Below are 25,691 nucleotides of genomic sequence, written 5' to 3'. Positions count from 1 at the left end.
CCAGACCTTAACAAGCCAGCTATCTGGCAATCAGAAAGCAACTCACTTATTATCACTTGACAGCTGGTATTGGTTCATGAAGTGTGCACTCCTCCTTTCTTGGAGCTCTGTGCGTCTTTGCTGACACCAGGCCTCCATGGGTAGAGAGCAGGGTGGACTTAGAGCAGCTTTTGAAGGTTTTACTGCTTCAGAATTCAACTCAGCCATTGTTGTGGGCTGTAAAGCATTATCAGCAAGTAACTAAATTCTCTGCTGCTTGTCTGCTGGCTTAAAATTGGCTGCAAGTAACTCTTCTTCAGCTCCTGAGTAGACCTCCTCGATGTCACTTGGTGCAGACTGACTCACAACACATGGGTACTGTACATGTGCATGCCTGTGGCAGCTCACAAACTCCTGAGGGTGCTCTATCCCCCTCCCTCCACTGTTTCCTGCCTTTTCCAGAAGAGAGGTTTGTTAGTAGAGGCTCTGGGTCTTCTTCAACCAGCAGAAACTCCCAGGTATTTCTACTCTCGTTCTGTGTCTCCAGAGACCTCATGTTCGGGCAATGCCGTAAGAAGTGCTCTTCAAAAATTGCAGGTTCTGTGGGTCAAAATCGCACACACAGATTAAGAGATTAAAGGAGGAGGAAAGAAAATAATATGGTGGATGTACTTTCAGATTTCTTCTAGACTTAAAAATGATACCTGTTACTAAAGAACTGACTGACTTTGAAAAGACAATTTCACAATCTAAAGACCATTTTTTGGGACAAATTTACAAGTTATTGCTTCAGTATGACTCAAAAAGAACAGGTTAAACCCTGCAGGATCAAATGGATGCAGAATTTTGGTGAGAAAATACAATTTCAATGCTGGGAAAACTTATGGACTAAGAACATTAGATCCTCTGCTAGTTGGGCACTCAGAGAACAGTGACATAAGATAGATCCAGATGGGCAGCCATGTTGGTCTGAAGCAGTAGAACAAAGTAGGAGTCCAGTAGCACCTTTAAGACCAACAAAGTTTTATAAGATGTTCTCTAGAAGGTACATTACCCCAAAAGATATTGGAAAGATGGACAAGAATTTATAAAAGATCTTGCTGGAGATGCAGAGAAACAGAAGACACCATTTGCCATATGTGGTGGACCCAGGACTAAGATGAAAAGATACTGGAAACAAAGACATGAAGAGATCTTAAAATATTTTAAAAAACCAAATTCCCAATGAAGCCAAAGACTATGCTGGTCACAGTCTTGGCAGGCAATACAGACAGAACTCTACAGGACTCACTTATCGTTTCCACATTTTCAACAAAGCAAGAAGAGGAAAATATTAAGAAAACTAGTGGATGTGAACTAACAACAAATCCAGTTAAATATCTGGATATAAATTTAACTGGACAAAGTACTTTGTTATTTAAAGATTATAATGCAGTCTGGAAAAGAATATAAAAAGGGGAAAGAATATTAAAAGATATGTTGTTGTTGGAAAGATGGTCTCAATTAAAATTATCCTGGCTGGGAAGAATTTCTGCAATCAAAATGAATATATTGCCAAAAATAAATTCCTTATTCCAGATGATACCAATTAATATACAAGAGAAAACTCTGAAAGATTGGCAAAAACAAATTAAGGCAAAAAGCCAAAAATCAGATTCAAGGTGTTACAAGATAAAAAGAGAAAGGAGACTTACTGGTACCCAATATTGAGCTGTATTCCCAAGAAGCAAGCCTGGTCTGGATTAAAAGTTGTAATGACAGACTAATGAAACTAGAAACCACAGACCAGACAAGGGCTTCACAACCTCCTTTGGGTAAAGAACCTGAATTTTTTTAAAAAAAACCCAAACCCCCATGTAATTAGAGATAGTTTACATAAAACATGGGGTTTTTAAAAAATAAGGATTTGTCCAGTGACTTCACCAATAGATGCATTTTATTGTGTGAGAGAAAAAAAACAATAATTTTGTAACCCAGCAAGACATGTTAAATCCACAAGGAGAAATTAAATTGTGGCAAACAGTAAAAGAAGAAGGAAAGAAAATACAATTGCTGGTATATTTCCAACTAATTTCTGAAAGAAACCACTCATGCTTATAGAGGCCAGATAAGAGACTTATCTGATTTTGACAAACGAAATTACTCAATGAAAGGATCATTTCAGATTTTTGTCAGGCTCTCCGGTAGTCAAGGCTCCAGGGTGTGGCTCTGCCTCAGACTACAGCTGGGGGAGGTTAGGAACACCTGGTTGTCAGGTGCTGCATCAAGAACAGCCTCTGTGATGAATTCAAATTAGGTTTATTCATTAAATGAAGATGTTACTGGTCCAAGACTTCATCTTGGTGAGACTGCAGCCCTCAGGCTCAGGAATACTTTTATAACATTGGGTCCGGACCATTTCAAGTTTGAAGCACTAGGCGCCTTTTTTTCTCTACCAATGAAGCATCCCCTTCTACCCCCCCCCCCTTAGCTGTTATCATCTTCAGCTTAAGCAGGTTACTCCAAAGTGAAAGTTTCCGAGCCATGGCCTTCAACTCCAAATGGTACCACACATTCAGGGTGAGAAGTTACTTGTATAACATTACAGACATAATACAGTTGATAAGCCAGCAAGCAGGTTAAATACAGCAATTCCCTTCTACAACAGTTCTCACTACAGCACTGGTCTGAACTTAAAATGGACGCACTCATGGCCAGAACCATTCTAGACATTGGTATCCCCCTCAGATGTGCCCATGATATAACCTCTCTCTCTCTCTACCTCAGTCAGTTTTGGCAGCAGGCTCTTCCTCCCAGGCAGGTGTCTCCTCTTTTTCCACTGTCACCTCCCTGGAGGGGGACTCCAGGTAGGGGAGCCTCTGAGGTGGGAGGTGAGGCAGGTGATCCGCTGGGCAGCTGGAAGTTGATGACTGGGTGCTGATTGGGAGGGGGTGGGGGGAGTCCAGGAGCTGGCATGGGGGCTTGGCACCAGCAGTTTTACCTCAATATGATATAGAAACTGAACAAGTTAAAGTGCTTATGCTGAAATGGACTCAAAATTTAGGGCAAGAAATAACATTTCAACAATTGGAAAATGGCATAAAAATTTACTGCAAGTCAAGCATTAAGAGACAACTGGTATAAGATGTTCTTCTGGTGGAATATAACTTCTAAAGATATTTAAAAATATGGACAAGAACTATATATAGAACTGCTGGAAACATAGAAAGCCCGTTTGGTGTAGTGTTAAAAGTGGTGGACTATAATCTGGAGGACTGGATTTCATTCCCCACTCCTCCACATGTTATCCATTCCAGATGTTCTTCCTGTGTTATGTCTGAGCATATGGCTTGTAACACTGTTACTAAGTAGGCTGTTAGATGCGTATTTTTATGTAAAGAGAAGACCAGACCATCAGAAATATCTCAATTTCCAACACACAGCTGGCTAGCCATGGCACTCAGGGTATTCACTAAGGTAGTAGCAGTGATAATGGCCTACCTATGAAGGTGGGAGTACAAGATATGCTCATATCTCAACAACTGGCTAATCGTATCCGATATCAAGCCAAGTGAACTTGTGCCTTATACAAGGAGATGCTTGAGGCATTGCACCTATAGGTCAATGTAAAGGAATCCAGATCAACCCATGCAAAGGGTATCATTTATAAGAGGCATGTTAGATTCCACTCTAGTCAGAGCATTCCCACCATCAGAAAGGGTCCTGGAAATAAGGCTAAACATTCTCCATTGCCAGAAATTACATTTTCAGCCAGGCTAATCCAAAACCTGATTATCCAAAAATTGCTAGGATTAATGACTTCCATCACATTGGTGGCATCCCATGCAAGGCTACATGTTCACTCCATGCAGATTCCAGATGATAGAACCACCAGGACTTTTTGAAGTTGAATATATATTGTAGACAAAACAATATTTGGCAGATCATATCATTTCTGCATCTTTTTTTCTTAAAGGTTTCACTCTTTTTATATGTTCATCTTATGGGTTTTTGGAAAGCGAGAGTGCGTGTGTGATGTGTGTATATTGCCTTTGTCCTTTCAACAGTGGTCATCCCTTAAATCATCTCATCAGCTCCAGTATTGAAGCTCCACACACATACATGCATTTACTGGTCTGGAAACAGTATTTGAGCCCACCTGAGGTCAACTGAAGTATGGATTTCCCCCTCTTTTGATAAATCACTCAGATATGTGATTAGCTTTAAACCAGAAATTAACTGTTTTGAATGTAGTGGGTCTTTTCCCTACAAACTGGTTGTGCAGTACAAGAAAAGGCCTCTGCCACTTTAATTTCCTTGACTCTCCAGTCTTTCTTTTTCTTGCTTGTGTTCGGTCAGGCTCAGCTGATCCATGACAGAAACACTGCATCCCACTCAACGGGGATAGTTAAGTCTCTCACTGCTGTTGCTACACCTGACAATGTACAAATGACATGGACAAAAGAAAAGTTTATATCTGAGAAGCATAAAAATAAAGAAACGTGTATGACAGGCTACAAGGACTTCTTCAGTATGAAACCGTAAGTACATACATATTTGATTGAGGTTGTTTGGTGTTTTATATTGGAAGTATCAAACTCAGATGTATAGTCCTCTTATGAAATAAGTGGGGTCCATAAGGTGGTCTCCTAAGCTTCTGGTGGAAATAATAAGAGGAAAATATTGGAAGCTCTTTGAGAACAGTAGTGCATTGATGGAGGTGGTGGCAACGATGTTAATGTTTTGCCATCCATTGATAGCACATCTTGCAGAGTAATATAAATAGGAAACGAAGTTTGAAACCAACAAAGTTTAATTCTGGGTATACGCTTTTATGAGCATGCACACTTGGTCTTTGTCAGTCTTAAAGTTGCCCCTAGACTCAAACTGTGTTCTGTTATTTCAGACCACCATGGCAACCCACATATTCCTAAACAGGAAAAGAGATCCTATTCCCTACCTCAAGGAGCTTAGAACCTAGTTGTGCATTCCTGTGACCTAGGAATACTTTGTCCCATGCCTTCAGCTCAGCAGCATCAGAGTGCAAAAACTGGTGATGTGAAGTGCCATCAAGTTGCAGCTGACTTATGGTAACACCACAAGGATGTCATTCAGAGGTGGTTTGCCATTGGCTGCCTCCCTGTAGCAACTCTGGACTTCCTTTCTTGGTGGTCTCCCATCCAAGTACTAAACAGGGCTGACCCGTTTAGCTTCTCAGATCTGACTAGATTGGGCTTGTCTTCCATATAGCACCATCAGAGTTCAGAAGGAGTGAAGTCTTAACTGGAATCCCATTAAACAATCTGTCACAGGCAACTTTGGGAATCTTTTTTTTTTTTAAGTATTGGTTTGTGACTGCTGCATTAAAAGAGAATGTCAGTCACGAGAACTTAATGCTTTCCATAAGCTTCTGACAATAGCAAAGTTTTTTTCACATTGCCAGCTCCTGTAGCTCTGGTGCGTTTCAGTGATAAAAGAAATACTTTGGTGGCCACTAGATGGTGATGTAAACCCAGCAATAATTTCCTCGGCTGGTTTTACTTTGCAGATAAAACTGTTTAAGTAAGTGGAAAAGAAACTGCTTGTGTGCCACATTCTCAGTAATGGAAAGCTTTTCTGGATTTTTTTTTTAAATAAAAGTTGTTGCTACTTAATTGGGGGGAAAACCAAATATAACTTAGGGTATTTATGATCAGCTATACAAAGTGCCTGGCTTTTGCAATCTTGACGCATTCATTATTCAATGTAAAACTTTTTTTAAAAAAATTAGAAATTATATGTAAATAATGTGTGTTTTATCTGTTGGTTTGATTCTTATGTCCTGTGTTAACAAGAGTCATAGTATATTAGCTATATCTTGTTTTTGTAATAAGTGTGGGCATTTAGAGTATTTGCTGGGTGCTGGAAAATGAGACTGTCAACTTCCGAAATTCTCTAATGTTCCATATCGTAATGAGGCAGATTGGGATTAGGATATGAAAATTAGTCTTAATAAAATGGTGACGACCTGCTTCCTCAGTTGCTTCAGTGAATGTCTCCACTAGCCCAGGAGCCTCACAGGCTTATAATTTATACCAGTGCTACCCATGTATGCAGGTGCTTACTCTCACATTTATGCTCCTATACCAGCCTGCCCCGTTGACATCCATTTATTTTGTTTAGATCTTGAGTAGGATTACTTTTAGGAGTCATGATCTCTCTGAGAGCAAATGGTTTTTTTAATTTTGTATCTCTTAATCTGAATGCAGATTTCAAATTGTATTGTGAAGCTGAATGTGTTAGGAACACTGGCAAAATACAAATAGACTTGTTTTCAACATGCCAAGTAGCTATGGGAATTGTTACATATTTGGATGCTTTATTAAAATGCACAATTTTAATACAAAGGCTGCCTCCCACCTGGTAAAGAGGGACAACGTAGTCAGAGTTTAGATTACTGAATTCTGTATGACCCCCTTCCCTGACCCCCACGGGCTGAAAATAACATCTAATTGTGGTAATAATAATAATGCTCTGCCTTAATCTTGTGCCTTCAGTGTTCAGAGCAGTTTTCACACATTATCTTCTGTAATCCTTACAGTAGTTGAATAAATACTCATGATCTTCATATGGTTGAGGCTGAGGGAAAATTTGTCTGAGGCCCCCTTCTGTGGAGATCACTCCAGACCACAGTGAAGCCTCTATGCTACACAGTCTCCACACCAAGTGGTCCTGGGGAATCAGGGAGATCTAGGAGCACCACTTCAGGCAGGAAGGATCTGTTATGGAAGCAGTGCTCATGGGACAGTGCTTGTGCGGAGGGGTGGCAAGATTTCATAAACAGGGTCAAAAGCATGCTTTTCATTTGAATATTAATTTCATTTTAGGTGGCTATTTGTCACCTAATCTTGCATACAGGTACTCTTGAGGCTGAGCCGTGTATGATCTGAAATATGGTGGGCTGTCACCTCTGGGGAGCTGCTGGGTACAGAGGAAGGCGGCGTTCTGCTGCGCTTGCCCAGAAAGAACAGCTTAGGAAGAGAATGGGGTTGGGATGGGGGGTGAGCAGGCCTCAGGCTGTCCCCTCCCCACGTTGGGCACAGGAAGTAACATCAGGCTTAGTCCAGAGAGTGCACCATGCCGCTATCGATCTCCCTCTCCCTCTTAAAGCGCTATTTAAAAGTGCGGGAAAGGACAAGGTTACACAGGAGAATACCTTTGCTGTGCTTGAAGAATTCATCAGGAGCAACTGGTTTCGTATAGTATTTAAAAAATGCATGGGATGCAATTAAAGAGCTTGTTGATTTAGAGAACACGTGTATACTGTGAGGGTTTTATTTTTAATGACATGAAGCATTTTGTTTAGTAGTGATGAAAATATGAATAAAAATATAAAGTATTTAAGCAGTTATTCTGGGGAAAATGTTTCACATATTCATCAACTAATATATTTATACATTTGTTTTTTCATATAGAGAATGGGAAAATCTGTAAGTCAAAATTGATTTAATTTAGGTTGTTTTTCTGTTTCCTCATGCTTTATTGTTTTACCATAGTTGCATGCCTCCTTCAGATCAGCTGCTTTTCAGTTTTCAGTGTGTGGCATATTTATGTATTAGCATGTGAATGTGATGGCTTAGCATTCCTGTCATATTTTCCTTTTATGTTGTTCTCCCTTTTCTAAACTAAATCTCTCTTTATTCCCCCCCCCCCCCAGAATAAATCACAATATGTGTGTCATAAAATGAAGGTAGCCCTATGCCAGTATAAATTACCTGAAATTTCCTTCATCAAAATCCCAGGGATGTAGCACCTTCCCCCCCCCTCCCATTGTCTCAGCAATCAGATGCACAATAGTTTTTGGAGAGTCAGTCTGATATAGTGGTTAAGTGTGCAGACTCCGATCTGGGAGAACCAGGTTTGAGTCCCCACTCCTCAATATGCAGCTGCTGGGTGACCTTCAGTCAGTCAGTTTTTGCAGAGCTGTTCTCACAAGAGCACTTCTCTGAGAGCTCTCTCAGGCCCACCTACCTCACAGGGCGTCTGTTGTGGGGAGAGGAAGGGACGGAGATTGTCAGCTGCTCTGAGACTCCAAGTGAAGGGCAGGTGGGATATAAATCCAATATCTTCTTTTCTTTTTTTTTGGATAAGGTAACACTGACATAATTGCAAAGATTATGGCTACAATATAGCAAATGGGGGGGGGGGGGTGTTAAAGGGGGGAAATAGCCTGTTGGGTTCATAAAGCTCTAACGCTCATTTTCCAAATCCTTTATTTGTGGGAATGGTGCTACAGTGTTTTTCCATACCCCCACTTCCAGTCCCCCACTTTTTTCCGAACCATGACCGTAACAGTAGATAATCTTATCAAAAGTCTTTTGTATGATTAGGTGTATCATTGCTCTGGCAGAGCATTCAACCTCAGTGTCACAATATTTTCTTCTTCTGTAGACCTCCATTTTTCCCTCTAAAGAATTACTGAAAGATCTCTCTGTGTGAGTCATCTTTTCCTTTGTACCGCAGATCTTTCCACTGCACACTGGTGTTCCTTCATGTTAAAAAAAAGGGAGGTGGGGAGTCTATATATATATTCGTCCTCCATAATAATTGTTGGCATTCAGTCACCCTATTCAGCAGAGAGAGAGAGAGATTTCTTCTGAAGGACTGGCTCAGGTTAGGCATTTCGTGAAACCAGGTTTAATTAAGCTAATGACAGACACTGTGATCATCTAAATGTGGGCCACTTCACTAGCAGTGGCTAGTTAGGTTACATCATAACAGTGTCAAGCATGCAGTTCTCAATGACGAGTCAAGTGGATACAAAACTACATTTATTGATAGACTGATATGCTTTCTTGAGACAGGTTCTTGAGAGTGATACAGTCAATACATTGATAACTTCTTTTAAGGCATTCTTCAAAGGGTTCCCAAAGGTGGGGGCTAGGAAGGCTCTCTAACACATAAACTATCATAAATGTCTACATTCTCACAATGTTATCAGTATCTCGTCCTTGCTTTCCCCAGATGTTTCACACTCACAACCAAGAATGCATGGGAAGGTGCGAATACTCTTTATCTTGTTAGTTTTGTTTCTTTCTACTCTACTTCACAGCAATAAGCAGGAAAGGAGGAGGGGTAAGAATAACAGAGTCAAACTATTTCAATCCTCCATGATACTTCACAGACCAGTTTTATGGAGGGCCATTAAACCATTAATTACCATTGGATTACCAAGCTTGACATACTGCACCCCCTTTAATCAACGCCGGGGCTTCTGGGGAAATGCTTTATAGAATTTACTAATCAGATCAGGTGCCATGACATCCTGCTCTGCCACCCATTCATTTTGGCTGGCCGGGAAATGCTTCCATTTAATCAAATAATACAATACTCCACATTTGAATTTCGAATCTAAAATCTCCTGTACTTTATGATGACTCTGATTCCCAATCTGGATAGGTTGTGGAGCTGGTGGTCGAGGGTGCCAAGGGGTACCACCCGGTTCTCACCTCAGAAGACTGCAATGAAAGACAGGGTGTATTTTACTAAACATTTTGGGCAAATCTAATTCAACTGTCACCTTGTTGATCACCCTCTTTATTTTGAATGGTCCCAGGAAGCGATACGCCAATTTCTTTGAGGGTTGATTCAGCGGGAGATTCTTGGTGGACACAAACACTTTATCTCCTACTTTAAAGTCCCACGCAGGGACATGGGATTTGTCATACTGCCTCTTATAGGCTTCCTTGGCGGTTTTTCTGTATTCCACTCCAACTTTTCCCTAACTTTTCCCACCATTGTTCGAACGTTGTGGGATCTCTGGATTTTTCTCCCCCTGGTAGCAGCAGGACAGGTTTGCCCTCATACCCGTTCACTATCTGAAACGGGGAGGCTTTGGTCGAGCTATGCACACTGTTGTTATAGCCATATTCAGCAAACGGCAATAGGTCTACCCAATTAGACTGTTGGTGAGTCACATAACACCGTAAATACTGTTCTAAGAGCGCATTCACTCGTTCCATCTGCCCGTCCATTTGGGGATGGTAAGCTGAACTCAAGCCCTGTTCTATTCCCATCAATTTGCAAAACTCCTGCCAAAAGTTGGCAACAAACTGTGGCCCGCGGTCGCTAATTATCTTGTCAGGGAATTAGTGGATTTTCACAATATGATGGAAGAATAGATAGGCTAGTTTCTTTGCCGTGGGCAATTGAGCACAGGGAATGAAATGCACCTATTTGGAAAAGGTGTCCACTACTACCATAATTACGGTTTTCCCTTGCGAAGCCGGTAACTCCACTATAAAATCCATTACTGACCATGGCCGGGTGGCTGTCTCCAGAGGTTTTAATAAGCCGGGGGGGGGGGGTCCCCCCCCCCCGGTCTTTTCGCCATTAGACAGATAGGGCAGGAAGCCACAAACTCAGAAATGTCCTTTTTCATGGAGGGCCATCAAAATTGTCTATTAACCAAACGTAGTGTCTTCACATACCCAAAGTGCCCCGCCAGTTTGTTAGAATGGCAGAACTGCAAGACCTCCGCACAGAGGCTTTTGGGGACGTACAGCTTGTCGTCTTTATACCATAGCCCATCCTCCCCCTTTTGCTCCTCGCTTGGTCATTCTTCCATTTCTTTCTCGGTTTCAGTGGCCAGATGCTTCCCCCACACACACTGCTCTGTAGAAAACTTCTGTTTTGATTTCGAGCAGGTGGTTAACATAAGAACATAAGAGAAGCCATGTTGGATCAGGCCAATGGCCCATCCAGTCCAACACTCTGTGTCACACAGTGGCCAAAAATATATATATACACATATATATATATATATACACATATACACACTCTGTGGCTAATAGCCACTGATGGACCTCTGCTCCATATTTTTATCTAACGCCCTCTTGAAGCTGGCTATGCTTGTAGCCGCCACCACCTCCTGTGGCAGTGAATTCCACATGTTAATCACCCTTTGGGTGAAGAAGTACCTCCTTTTATCCGTTCTAACCCGACTGCTCAGCAATTTCATTGAATGCCCACAAGTTCTTGTATTGTGAGAAAGGGAGAAAAGGACTTCTTTCTCTACCTTCTCCATCCCATGCATACTCTTGTAAACCTCTATCATGTCACCCCGCAGTCGACGTTTCTCCAAGCTAAAGAGCCCCAAGCGTTTTAACCTTTCTTCATAGGCAAAGTGTTCCAAACCTGTAATCATTCTAGTTGCCCTTTTCTGCACTTTTTCCAATGCTATAATATCCTTTTTGAGGTGCGGTGACCAGAATTGCGCACAGTATTCCAAATGAGACCGCACCATTGGTTTATACAGGGGCATTATGATACTGGCTGATTTGTTTTCAATTACCTTCCTAATAATACCCAGCATGGCATTGGCCTTTTTTATTGCAATCGCACATTGTCTTGACATTTTTAGTGAGTTATCTACCACGACCCCAAGATCCCTCTCTTGGTCAGTCTCTGCCAGTTCACACCCCATCAACTTGTATTTGCAGCTGGGATTCTTGGCCCCAATGAGCATTACTTTGCACTTGGCTACATTGAACCTCATCTGCCACGTTGACGCCCACTCACCCAGCCTCAACAGATCCCTTTGGAGTTCCTCACAATCCTCTCTGGTTCTTACCACCCTGAACAATTTAGTGTCATCCACAAAGTTGGCCACTTCACTGCTTACTCTGAACTCCAAATCATTTATGAACAAGTTAAAGAGCATGGCACCCAGTACCGAGCCCTGTGGCACTCCACTGCTTACAGTCCTCCACTGCGAAGACTGCCCATTTATACTCACTCTCTGCTTCCTATTAATTAGCCAGTTTTTGATCCACAAGAGGACCTGTCCTTTTACTCCATGACTCTCAAGCTTTCTAAGGAGCCTTTGATGAGGAACTTTATCAAAAGCTTTCTGGAAGTCAAGGTAAATAATATCTATCGGGTCTCCTTTGTCCACATGTTTGTTCACCCCCTCAAAGAACTGTAACAGGTTAGTGAGGCAAGATCTTCCCTTACAGAACCCATGCTGAGTCTTCCTCAATAACTCGTGTTCATCAATGTTCCTACTCATTCTGTCCTTGATAATGGTTTCTACCAACTTTCCCGGTATTGAAGTCAGACTGACTGGCCTGTAGTTACCCAGATCTCCTCTGGAACCCTTTTTAAAGATGGGGGTGACATTTGCTACCTTCCAGTCCTCAGGAACGGAGGCAGATTTCAATGAAAGATTATATATTTTTGTCATGAGATCCACAAGTTCAGCTTTGCATTCTTTCAGGACTCTTGGATGTATGCCATCCGGACCTGGTGACTTACTAGTTTTTAATTCGTCCATCAGTTGTAGGACCTCTTCTCTTGTCACCTCAATCTGGCTCATGTCTTTCAACACCCCTTCCAAAATAAGTGGTTCTGAAGCAGGCAAACACTTCTCATCTTCCACAGTGAAGACAGAGGCAAAAAATTCATTTAGCTTCTCAGCCATTTCCCTATCCTCCTTCAGTAATTCTTTGACCCCTTGGTCATCCAAGGGCCCCACTGCCTCTCTGGCTGGTTTCCTGCTTCTAATATATTTGAAGAAATTGTTATTGTTGGTCTTTATGTTTTTTGCAATATGCTCCTCATAGTCCCTTTTTGCCTGCCTGATCACAATCTTGCATTTGATTTGCCATTGCCTGTGTTCCCTTTTATTAATTTCACTTGGACTAGCTTTCCACCGCTTAAAGGAGTCCTTCTTACCTTTTACAGCTTCCATTACTTTGTTTGTTAACCATGCAGGCCTTCCCTTATACCTGTTTGTACCTTTCCTAACTTGTGGTATATATTTTATCTGAGCTTCTAGGATTGTAGTTTTAAATAGCCTCCAAGCTTCCCCAAGGGTTTTGACTCTATTTACCTTTTCTTTCAGTTTCCTCTTCACATGCCTCCTCATCTCAGAGAATTTACCTCTTTTAAAGTTAAAAGTGGTTGTGCTGGTCTTTTGGGGCAACTGACACCCTATTTATACACTGCTCCCAAGTGGTGCGATCACTTTTACATCTCTCACCAGGTCTTGGGCATTACTTAGGACCAAATCCAGGATCGCCCCACCCCTGGTAGGTTCTGTGACCATCTGCTCCATAGCACAGTCATTGAGAGCATCTAAAATCTCAGTCCCTTTCTCTCGACCAGAACACATATTGACCCAATCAATCTATGGGTAGTTAAAATCACCTATGACGACACAGTTTTTTCATCTAGCCACCATCTTTAAGCCTTCCATCATATTATAGTCATCCTCTGTCTTTTGATTTGGTGGGCGATAACAAACTCCCATAGTTAAATTGCCTTTTGGGCCCTCTATTTCAACCCAAAGCATTTCTATAAGGGAGTCTAATTCTCTGACCTCAGTCTTACTGGACCGTATGCCCTCTCTTACATACAGAGCCACCCCACCTCCAACCCTTCCCTCCCTATCCTTCCGGTATAACTTATATCCAGGAATCACCGTGTCCCACTGATTCTCCTCATTCCACCAAGTTTCTGAAATTCCCACAATGTCTATGTTTTCTCTCAACACTAAACATTCCAACTCACCAATTTTACTTCGAAGACTTCTAGCATTTGCGTACAAACCTCTATAATTTCCTAGGCAAGCTAGGCCCGCCACCTTCCTCCTGCCGCCTCGAGACTCTGCAGGCAGTCCATTATGTTTGTCACCGTCTCAGTGGACAACTCTGTTCCATTACCCGGTAGAAAAGTAACAGCTAACCCTTCATCTCTTTGAGATGAGTCTTCCTGAACCAGAGACATTTCATCTCCTGTCGGCTTTTCCCCTAGATTTAGTTTAAAAACTGCTCTGCCACCTTTTTGATTTTAAGCGCCAGCAGCCTGGTTCCATCCGGGGACAAGTGGAGACTGTCTTTTTTGTACAGCTTCCGCTTGTTCCAGAAAGCACCCCAGTGCCTAACAAACTTAAACCTTTCCTCCTTGCACCATCGTCTCATCCACACATTAAGACTTCTAATTTGTGCCTGTCTCTCCAACTCTGCACATGGAACAGGTAGCACTTCTGAGAAGGCTACCTTGGAGGCCCTGGCCTTAAGTCTCCCGCCTAGCAGCCTAAATTTTTCCTCCAGGACCTCACGACTGCATTTCCCCACATCGTTGGTACCAACATGCACCACAACCACCGGCTCCTCCCCAGCACTGTCTATCAGCCTATCTACTACACGCGTAATGTCTGCTACCTTCGCACCAGGCAGGCAAGTCACCATATGGTCAGTACGTGGTTTTGCCACCCAGCTGTCTACTTGCCTAAGGATCGAATCACCAACTACCAAGACCCTCCCTCTCTCCCCGCCCAGGGATGGTTCCTTGGTGCGAAAGGATTGCCGTTCACCAACCGAAGAAGAGGTCCCTTCTGAGGGCACATTCCCCTTATCCTCAGCCCGGTGCCCTGTTCCCTCTTGACCCTCATGCTCCCTGGCAGCAACAGGGCTGCCACGTTCCGATCGGGGTTCAACTAACACGTCCCCAAGAGTCTTCCGTGAGTGCCTAACTGACTGTCTCTGCTTCTCCACGTCAGTCACCTCAGCCTCAAGGGTATGAACTCGTTCCCTGAGGACCAGGAGCTCCTTGCATCGAGAGCCGTTAAAGTTCTTTTGGGATCACTCTCAAAATGCCAAGCATGCAGTTCTCAATGACGAGTCAAGTGGATACAAAACTATGTTTATTGATAGACTTATACGCTTTCTTGAGACAGGTTCTTGAGAGTGATACAGTCGATATTCTTTTAAGGCATACTTCAAAGGTTTCCCAAAGGTGGGGGCTAGGAAGGCTCTCTAACACATAAACTATCATAAATGTTTACATTCTCACAATGTTATCAGTATCTCGTCCTTGCTTTCCCCAGATGTTTCACACTCCCAACCAGGAATGCATGGGAAGGTGCGAATACTCTTTATCTTGTTAGTTTCATTTCTTTCTACTCTTACTTCACAGCAATAAGCAGGAAAGGAGGAGGGGTAAGAATAACAGAGTCAAACTACTTCAGTCCTCCATGATACTTCACAGACCAGTTTTATGGAGGGCCATTAAACCATTAATTACCATTGGAATTTTACCATGCTTGACAACCAGGACCTATCAGTTGGTTTAAACTGCTGCTTTATAAGTCATACAAATGCAGACATCCTGGTTGAATACTGGCTTGTTCTCCGGTGGTCCTTGGTAGTGGGACGGTCCGAAACTGTTGGGAGTAGGCTCCTCCTCCGGAAACAGGGTCGTTGATCGCTTGATCCGGCCTGGGGGAGGGGCCGCTCCGTTGGAAACTCTCCAGTCCAAAACGGCCCTGTTATGAGACAGGACGTGTTCGCTGTGCGCGGAGCACATTGATCCGTAGACGAGGTCTCCTTGTGAGAAAGTCTCTGCCATTCAGTTCTTCGGCCGCAGCGGGCAGAGCTGTTTACCGCCAGCGTTGGGTTTTTACCTAACAAAGGCGGTTCAGCCGGGGACTGCCGCGGAGAGCGAGGCTCCCCTCCTGAAGCCTGTTGAGGCGGGAGGGGGAGAGCGGCAAGTCCAGGCTTGCGGTCTCACGCAGCGCCGTCAGGCGTAGAGCAGATGACCGAGGTCCAGCGCGGCTGAGAGCAGCTCCCTCAGACAACGTGTCTACTCAAGAGGAGGTGGTAAGCTGCCGGAAAGAGAGCGGGAAGCTCTTTGTGACGCGCGGACTGTTGTTTACTTGGGACGGGCTCCGATGGAATGTGGGAAGCCCACCCGGTAGCTTACGGCAGTTTCCTAGATTCCCCCCCTCCCCCCTGAATGGGGTGCGGGAAGGCTTATGTCGTAGCAGGTCTCTCCATTTCAGGCGCGCTTTTTAGTGGCCTGGGGGGCGGGGTTTTTTACCGCGCAGCAGGGGGTCGCCATTGCAGGCATTTAGCCTGGTAACAGAGGCTTCTCCCTCTCCCCTTTTCACTTTCGTTCAGCCTTCGGTAGTAGCTGAGATGGCTGACGGACGGGGACAGACTAGTGAGACAGGCTCACCCAGTGATTTCTCCATCCCAAAGTACTCTGGATCCGCTTCTGAAAAAGATCGAGAGGATTCTGAACCGGATTTATCTGGAGAGGATGCCAAGTTTAACTTGCTTGCTTGGTTAAAAAGAGAACTGAGCAAGGAGTTTGCTCCTGCCCGAGGCTCTACTGCGCCTGCCCCTTCCCAGAAAAGGAAGAGACACGCAGTTCTAGACATTGCCACTGCCCCTACAGACATGAGCCTGGACTCTCCTTGTGATAGTTCTCAGGAGGAAGAGGAGGCTGACTCTTCAGTAGACTCCTCTGCAAAGGAGGAAGGGGAACTCTCTGATGAAGAGAGAGCCCCGTGGCGCAGAGTGGTAAAGCTGCAGTACTGCAGTCCAAGCTCTCTGCTCATGACCTGAGTTCGATCCCAGCGGAAGCTGGGTTCAAGTAGCTGGCTCAAGGTTGACTCAGCCTTCCATCCTTCCGAGGTCGGTAAAATGAGTACCCAGCTTGCTGGGGGGGGGGAAGTGTAGATGACTGGGGAAGGCAATGGCAAACCACCCCATAAAAAGTCTCCCAGGAAATCATCGTGATGCAACTTCACCCCAGAGTCGGATGCTACTCCTTCTGTGCAGTCTGGGTTTTTTTCCAGTGGAATATTATTCTAAACTCCTTCCTAAGGTCCTTAGGGAACTGGACTTTGCTGCCACACCCAGAGAAAAGGCAGAATTGGACCCTGACTTGCCTGCAGGCTCAGGGAAGATGATGCCCAAAGTGGGGGTTTCTCAGACCGGGGTGCCCTTGCCTGCTCCCTTTTTTAGTCTTATCAAGGCGGAGTGGGAACACCCGGCCAAGCCTAAATCTAACCACATCTGTTTTCCAAACTGTATGGGTTGAGTCCAGAGGCTACTAAACGACTGAATTTGCCTGTAGTGGACGATCCTGTAAATAGTTTATTATCCACATCTGTGCTCCCCATGGATGTGGATGGGCTACCCAAGGATGCCTGCGATAGACGGACAGAGCAGGCACTACGAAAGAACTTTGAGGCTTCGACCTGGTCCTTTCGAGCGTCTTCAGCGGGATCGCTGTTTGCACGCGCAGTGTATACCTGGGCATCCAATTTGGCCTCAGCAGATAGTGATGCGCCAAAGGAGTTCAAAGATGAGCTCAAGAAAATAGCTTTGGGCACAGCGTTTATTGCAGATGCGACCCTAGAGGCGATGCAGTTGTCCGCAAGGGCAGTGGCTTGCAGTTTGGCAGCGCGCAGGAACGTTTGGCTGCGGACTTGGGATGCAGATGCAGCTGCACAGGCTAGATTGGCAGCTGTACCATTCAAAGGCGTTAGCCTCTTTGGGGACGAACTGGAACGCTTCCTTATTGAGGGGAAGGACAAGAAGAAAGTCTTGCCTTCTAAGAGGAAGGATTTTAAGTCTAAAAAGCCCTTCCAGCCCGTTCGGGACTCCAAAAAAAAAAAAAAGAAAAAAAAAGAAAAGAAAGAAAAGAAAAATTCTCTCGGCCTTCGGCCTTTAAGCCTTTCCGAGGGAAGTGGCAGTCTCGCAGTCGGGATGCTAAACCCTTTTCTAGCCGAGGCAACAAGGGAAGCAAAAAAGTGACTCCAAAAAGGGAGGGTCACAATGACTAAAGGCCGGAGCTACTTCCTATCGGGAGGCGCCTTCAGTTTTTTGCAAACCAATGGAGCGTGACGGTTTCAGACCAATGGGTGATCGACACGGTATCCAAGGGCTATGCATTAGAGCTGGAATTTTTTCCACGTCGGAGGTTTCGTGCAGTCCCGAGGAAGCAAGACCCGACCACGCACCAGCGGATGTTGGGTGCCATCCAGCATCTATTGGACATAGAAGCTATAGAACCCGTACCTACGACTCAGAGGGGTCAAGGGGTGTATTCCATTTTATTTCTGGTGCCAAAGAAGAATGGCGATGTCCAGGCCATTCTAGACTTAAAAATGGGTGAATCGATTTGTGAAGACCAAAAAGTTTCGGATGGAGACGTTGCGTTCCATTCTATTGGCGGTTCAGGAACAAGAATACCTGACGTCCATCGATCTGTCCGAGGCGTATTTGCACGTCCCCATTCGACCAAACCACAGACGGTTCCTCAGGTTCACGTACGACGGGAGGCACTTCCAGTACCGGGGCCTTGCCTTTTGGGCTCAAGTCTTCCCCACGAGGTTTCACCAAGATCCTGGTGGCGTTGGTTGCTCATTTACGGATGGGGGCTTGGCTCTTCATCCGTATCTGGACGGCCTCTTGCTCAGGGCCCCTTCCTTCCAGCAGAGCTTGGAGGACACCAATCGGACTATTCAAATACTGCAGGACCATGGTTTCGTGGTCAACAGGACAAAGAGCAACCTTACTCCGGCACAAGAGATAGTGCATCTGGGTGTTCTGATCGATACTCGGAGGCACAGAGTGTTTTTGTCGGAAGCACGACAGGTGAACCTCAGATCCTTGTTGGAGGAGGTTCTGTCTCTGCTTCGGGTCCCTGTGATGACTCTAGCAAAGCTTTTGGGGGTTCTGGTGTCTGGCCAGGATGTACTGTCTTGGGCGCGTTTCCATCTACGGCCCCTACAATGCTTCCTGATCCCTTTTAGCATGTGATAGCTCGCAAGCTGCACAGGCTAGTGTTCCTTCCACCGGAGCTGCGGACGCAACTCCAGTGGTGGCTGGTACCATCCCGTTTTCAGCAAGGAGTGGCTATGAAGGAGCCACAGAGGATAGTGGTAACTACAGACTCCAGCCTCTCGGGCTGGGGGGCGCATTCTCAGGGGATGATGATTCAAGGTCAGTGGTCCCAGATGGAGTCCCAACAGAGCATCAACCTGCTGGAGCTGAGGGCGATTCGTCTGGGGTTGTTACGTTTTCAGACGGCGTTGCAGGGGAGTCACGTGTTGGTGAAAACAGACAACGTGACGGCCAAAGCTTATGTCAACCGTCAAGGCGGGACCAGAGTCAGGAAACTGTGCAGCGAGGCCAACAGCTTACTGGAGTGGGCAGAGAAGTATCTGTTATCCATGAAGGCGGTTCACGTAGCCGGAAAGGACAATGGGCTGGCAGACTGGCTCAGCAGACAACGGCTGGATCAGACGGAATGGTCACTGGACAAGGCGGTGTTCCAGTCTCTTCAACGCAGATACGGCAGAGTGGCTGTGGACTTGTTTGCAACTGCGGACAATCGTCAAGTGCGGCAGTTTTTTGCCAAACAAAAAGACGATCAGGCGGAGGGCGTAGACGCTCTCAACTGCGACTGGCCGGACGGTCTTCTGTACGCCTTCCCGCCACTACAACTGATTCCCCGGTTGGTTCACAAGATTCTACAGCAGACAGCGGAGTTGATTCTGGTTGCTCCCTTCTGGCCGAGAAGGGGGTGGTTTCAGGACCTCATGCGGCTGTCGACGGAGAAGCCTTGGTGTCTTCCAGTATCCGCATGTTAAGCGTTTTTTGAGGGGGGTGTCCCTGTTGAATCCCCCTACTGCACATAGGTTTCCTACCTGAAAGTTAAACGTGGTGCTGAAGACGTTGTGTCATGCACCTTTCGAGCCCATGGCTACTTGTAGCCTGAAGGATCTTACCCTTAAGACACTGTTTTGGTTGGGATTACATCTGCCCGCAGGGTATCCGAGTTGCAGGCTCTGTCCGTGGATAAAGACCTTTGTATCTTTCATGAGGACAGGATAGTGTTGAGACCTGATCCGACCTTTATCCCTAAAGTGAATTCAGTTTTTCACCGGTCTCAGGACGTGGTTTTACCCTCATTCTGTCCTAATCCCAAGCACGAGAAAGAGAAAGAATGGCATCGGTTAGTTGTTAAGCGTGCCTTGAGTTTTTATATTAATAGAACCAAGGACTTCAGAAGGTCAGAGTCCTTGTTTGTTTCCTTTAATTCTCCCTCATTGGGAAAATCAGTTACTTCTTCGACTCTGAGCAGATGGTTGGGGCAACGTATTTCTGCAGCATACACTGCGTCAGGGTTGGAGCCCCCAGGAGGAATTATGGCTCACTCTTTACGAGGAGCGGCCACATCTGCAGTGTACAAGTCCTTCTTGTCCCTGGAAGGCATTTGTAGGGCATCCACCTGGAGTTCCCCTCATTCTTCACCAGGCATTATAAGGTGGATAGGTGGGCCTCTACTGAAGCGGCTTTTGGCCGCAGGGTGCTACAACAGGTTATACGTTGAATGTAGTGGTTCCCGCCCGGGGTACATATTGCTTTTGTATGTCCCAACAGTTTCGGACCGTCCCACTACCAAGGACCACCGGAGAACGGAAGATTGGAAGCTCTTACTGTGAAGCTTCCTTCTCGGTGGTCCTGGAGTGGGACGGTCCATCCCACCCGGTGTTGTACCTTGCTCTAGGCGAATAGCTGTGGGAGCTGGTTGTGGAAGGTACTGGGGCACTGGTAGCGGAAGTGTCTGTTTGGTTACGGTTACTTCTGCCGTTTGCAGTTCTTAAGATGGCGTTGCATCATTATGGTCTCTGTGTGGTTTATTACCATTCTGCAGAGTTTCTTTTATAGATGTATGCCGATGGGGGAGCATGGCTTTTCTATGGACTGGAGAGTTTCCAACGGAGCGGCCCCTCCCCCAGGCCGGATCAAGCGATCAACGACCCTGTTTCCGGAGGAGGAGCCTACTCCCAACAGTTTCGGACCGTCCCACTCCAGGACCACCGAGAAGGAAGCTTCACGGTAAGAGCTTCCAATCTTCCGTTCCTTGGCACTGCTTTGTCCCAGTGCAGGCAGAATACCAACCAAGTTTCCTCAGGGGAAGTGGTGATAAGAGCAGAGATGGTGAAACTAGTCTTTGCCCATGCAAACCAGGATTTAAGTGGTCATCTGTGAATTCTGGTTTCTCAATCTAATCATAGCTGAAATGAGTCATGGTTTTGCATTATGACTGAACTGAGCCTGTACCTAAATTGAAGACTTAAATATAAAAATGGCAAATGCTAAAAAGAAGGAGAAAGGGCTTGACATTATATTCCTCTATATGGTCTGCTGCTTCTCTGTCTTGGTAGGACTCAGTTCTCAACAGGCAAGATCCTTGAAATTGCCTGTGGATTACTAGTTCAATTTGGATATCTTTGCTGTCATTCCAGTTTAGTTGGTTCATCTCCTTGGCACTTGAGGTGTTCCAATTTAGAGGTTTTGTCAAATGGCTGCCATTTAAATGAAGGAAAAACTAGTTTCAGACCTAGATTAGAAGTGAAGATGATAACTCAGCCAGGCATGTGAAAATGCAAATAAGATGGTAACAGATAGTGTTGACATTTCATGAGGAGGTGAGAGGGTGTCTGAGGGCTAAAATGTGGGTTATGGAACAGTTTGTGTTTCTAAATGTCCAGCTGCCCCTTCTCAGCTGAAAGGTGGCTTTGGAAAGGGGCCATTCACAGGAGAGAAATGGGAGGGAAGGGTACTTGGCATTTCCCCACTTATCCCTTTTAACTTCAGTTTCCCCTCCTCGCTCCAGCAGAGGGAGGGGGGCAGATCCATATTTGCATGTGAGCCCAAATTTCAGACCAGCACTTGGAGCCAACCAAACTGTGGCATGTTAAGATATCATGTTAGCATGATAGTCAGTGCTAAGCTTATTGTGAGGTTCTGGGGCGAGGGTTAGAGAAAATATGGAGTGATATATGTTGAGTGCCACATTTACTCCTGTTTGATTTCTTTGAAGTATTGTTGAAACTCTTGCATTGAAAATGAGACTAGAATGCAAACTCCTTCAGCCCTGGTTTAAGAAGGCACAGTGTTGGGGGGGGGGGGCGGTCATGTGAACACTGTTATACCAGAAAAGATGCAGAGTTATATGCAAAGGCCTTGTTGGCAAAGTCCACTGGGACCTTTAAGCCAAATTTAGGGGGACTGTTTGCAGTGGCAGCCCACCCTCTGCCAGAAGAAAGTGTCCTTTCCCTCTTATGCAGATTTATTTTCCAGTCTTGCATTGAGGTAGATTGGATTCTGGCAATAATATGAGCTGGTTTTCCATAATTTATCCATTAATGCCTGTTTGTAGATATGAGCATACATGTCTGCCATATCTGTCTCTAAACATCTTGTCTTAGGGCGTACAATATTCTTAGTTGCCTTGAAGTTGCTTCTGCACATCAATGTATATTGTGTTACTGTACTACAGTAGTTGGTGACATTTGGATTATCCTGTGTATATGTGCCAACCTGATTGTGAATGAGTGCTAGAGCCAAGTGATATTGCCAAATGCACTCCTGTGTGGATGCAGTCTTGGTTGAAAACAAGACAATATCACCTTTAAGAGAGGGAGCGAATGTCTTACTTCCTGGTACACAGCTGACATTCCAGCTGCCGATGGCCTTTCAGCGAGGACCTGTATGACTGAGCAAGGCTAGGCACCTGCTCCAACACCAGCTCTCCTCCTTCCCCACTGCCCTCCTCGAGAGAGCCTTAGCAAGCATCTTCAAGTCTCATAGGAAGTAGAAAGTCAGGTGCACAATGAGCCTCGCACTGCATCTCATTACTTCTGCTACTTCTATCTCTGTCAAGTTGTATGGAACCATGTCCTGTTTCTCTTTACTCCAAGAAAACTGAGGAGAGATTTGGGGAAGGACATTGGGTTTTCTTCAACAGAGATATATTTCATTTTAAAATAATGGCAGCTGATTGCTCTTCATTATAAAGAGGACAAAGTGTTTTGGGCTTCCTCCAGTACAGATCTGGATGCAAATGCATTCTCTGGGAGAACAATCTTGTTGGCAGGGCTGGTGCCAGTGGCACCCTAGACCCCCAGCCCCCCGCCCCTATAGCGGCGAGGGCAAGCTTCGCAGCATCAGGGCAGCACAGCAAGGGAGGGCGGGCTCCAAGCACATCTGCCACCCTCAATGCCCCTTCCCCCCTGCTGCCCGCCCCCAGCACTCCTGGTAGGTGGTGAAGCAAAGGAGGGCAGCAAGGGTGAGCACAGCAGTGGCAGGGAAGGGGCACCAGGGGTGGCAGGGCACATGTGGGGAGGGGAAGGGGGTGCCTGCCCCTGTGGCCAGGTTGTTGTGGCTAGGTGGCTGCCTACCTGGCCTACTGGGATGCGCCAACCCTGCTTGTTGGCAAGTGGTCCTCTTCGCACTGTCAGCTTCATCAGGATCAAGGTGGGGGCAGCTGGAGACCATCTCTGTTATCCAGGGCTGCCTTTCAAGATCAGTTAGAGCAGAAGGTGTGCTTCTGTCTCTTCCTCTCCTTGAAGGGAGAGATGACATGGATGAGAACAGTCTCTCTCTTTCTGTGTTTGGTTTTGAAAGAGAGACTGGAACAGGAGGTAGTATTAGTTTTTCTCATTTATTGGAAAATGCTAACCTTCAGACATAGGTGTATCTGGAATCCAGATTCTGTACTCAGCAATGCAGAGATGTTGGGGGCAAGTGGGACAATCTGAGCCTCTCGGGGGGCGGGGGGGGGGGGGTGGTCAGACACAATGAATTAGAATCATCCACCAAAACAGATTTTAGAAGAAAGATCATTGATCAAAATGTTTCTTTCAAAGGGATATGATCTTTTATTTTTGCATATAGGGCGTGAGGTGAACCTTTGTTTGAAATATGGGTGGTGACTTCCTATTTTGTTTCTTGATTAATGAAACAGTTTCCGTGATTAAAATTTGATAAAACCTGATATTGGGTTGGGGGGCGAGAAAGTTGTGCCGGGGCCAAATCTACTCTGCATGTTGCAAACTGACCGTCCCTGATCTAAACCGTAAACATGGCATCAGAGCTTTGCCTCAATGCTTTATTTTTTTGCAAACTATCATGATGTGAGTTGCTAATGCTGAGTCTTCCATATGTTGTGTTGTGGCTTTCAAGGGCTTTTGACCACAGCAATAACATTTTCTTTTAGTGTTGATAAGGCAAGGCCTGCTGCTGATCTGTGTCTAATGGCTGTTGTGTCATAGGAATCAAGCCAATGTCAGAAGGATGCATACGGCTGTCAAGCTGAATGGTGTTGTGCTAAACAAATCACAACACGCCCAGCTGGTGTTGCTGAACATGCCTGGACCTCCAAAAAACAGGCAGGGGGATGAAAACTGTATCCTTCCTTCAGGTATCAGAAGTGAAAAATTCACTACGTTGTTAGGTGAAGAAAAAGGTACAGAAATAGAGTGGAATGAAGTAAAGACTGTTTGCCTATTATTCGGCAACAGTGTACGAAACCTTTCTGCCATTTTAAATGAACCTTCTTTTTTCCTGAGTTCTGTGCAAGGGTGTGGAGGGACAGCCCTTTTCCGCACCATTTCCAAAAGCCTCAGTGTGCAGCAGGAGAGATGACATCTGCTTCCTAGCCCTTGCTCTTTTATAACCCTCTGAAGAACTTCCCATTTTTCTGATAGATAAGAGAGAGCCTGGGAATGTGAATGGTTTACCTGGTGAATTCTTGGTAGAGCCAAGGCTGGAAAATGGACATTCCACACTATTAACCTTTTTGTTAACACATCTCTGGTGGGGGGGGGGGGGGGCGTGCAGGATGGCGTATAATAAATGGGTCACCATAAGAATGAGAAGCAACATAGGTCTTGTTTTTGTTCCTTAATATCACGCACCCAGATATGGAGTTTTTGGAAGTTTTGACAGAAGGTTTAAACAGAGTACTCCTGGTGCGAGGAGGAGGCCGTGAAGTCATCACTATTTATTCCTGAAGATTGTGTGAAGCGCGCCTATTATATATCAGTAACACCTGTTTCTGGAACTGAACAAAAGAACTTTGCAAATCTTGGACTCGTGACTTTGGGTTCTACCTCGCATACAGGGTAGAATTCAACCACTGAATCCTTTATATTTTTGTTATGCAAAATTGTGCAAAGAAAATTGTTTCCTACATAGATCTCTGATATTTGTCTTTGCTGAAGAAATTTGCTATATATCTGTTTGTTTGTTTTTTTAACCTTAGAAAGCAGGGGGACTTTTTCATCCTTGTTTTTCATCATTGTTTTGGGAGGGTGGGGGTGGGGCATGTTCTTTTTTGCACCTAGGATTTAAATGTGATAAACAGGAGAATTTGCTTTTTATGTCGTAGGAACAGACAACTATGTTTGTACTACTTTTTATAATGACAACTTTTTAAAAAAAAATGAGAGAGGGTAATGTTCTAAGAGCCCAGTCGACATCTTTTGTGCCACTGGCCCTGCTGAGTTGTGGCAGGTTCAGTTTCCATTTCAGGTTTCCCTGGTTCTGTGTTTAAAGAAATCCACAGATATGTCACTCCTCTAGTATTGTGTTTTAATTGATGACTGTGCACAAAGTAGAAAGGATTACTTGGGTGATATTGTCCACTGAATTAAAAGCATGCAAATTGAGCCGCCACCCACCATTTACCAAATAGAAAGTGAGTTTTATTTGCTGAGGCCCTGCCCGGGAGTGGTGCTCTGCAGCAAAACTGGAAAGCTGGGGCTGTCCAAACAGTATGGAGGGAGGGGTTATCTGATTTTTAAGGGTTGCAACCCAGCCCTGAGGCTTCAGGTGAGGGAAGAGTAAAATGAAACAGGAAGCACCTGAGTTGGCCGGATAAAACTTCAGGGGCTGCATTTGCTGCTCTGGGTGCTGCTGCCTCTGACCTGCCAGCAGCAGCTGTTTTGGACACTTTTACTAAAGGGCTCATTTTGCAGGAGTCGTGGGTGCAAACCTGACCAAGAAATACAAATAAGGCAAAGATTAGTATAAACAGCAGGCTTAGGAGTAGGTTAAGTCAATAACACTAGTTTGCCTTCTTTAAAAGGTTAGCAGGTGAAA

At 45.1% G+C, this 25,691-nt stretch overlaps 1 protein-coding gene across 1 annotated transcript in view; it reads left to right on the top strand.

The window, feature by feature from the left end:
• The window catches only part of SLC12A7 (solute carrier family 12 member 7), a 104,837-nt gene extending 79,969 nt beyond the window's left edge, over nt 1–24,868 (top strand). The window contains exons 21-23 of the mRNA XM_060253941.1: nt 4,318–4,499; nt 23,861–23,994; nt 24,510–24,868. Of these exons, the coding sequence (XP_060109924.1) occupies nt 4,318–4,499; nt 23,861–23,994; nt 24,510–24,601 (408 nt within the window). The 3' untranslated portion in view covers nt 24,602–24,868. The remainder of the gene's footprint in view (nt 1–4,317; nt 4,500–23,860; nt 23,995–24,509) is intronic.
• The last annotated feature ends 823 nt before the right edge of the window (nt 24,869–25,691 follow it).

This window comes from Heteronotia binoei, chromosome 14 (genome assembly GCF_032191835.1).
Source record: "Heteronotia binoei isolate CCM8104 ecotype False Entrance Well chromosome 14, APGP_CSIRO_Hbin_v1, whole genome shotgun sequence".
NCBI classification, from domain to species: domain Eukaryota; kingdom Metazoa; phylum Chordata; class Lepidosauria; order Squamata; family Gekkonidae; genus Heteronotia; species Heteronotia binoei.
This window is presented reverse-complemented; position numbering and strand designations above follow the sequence as displayed.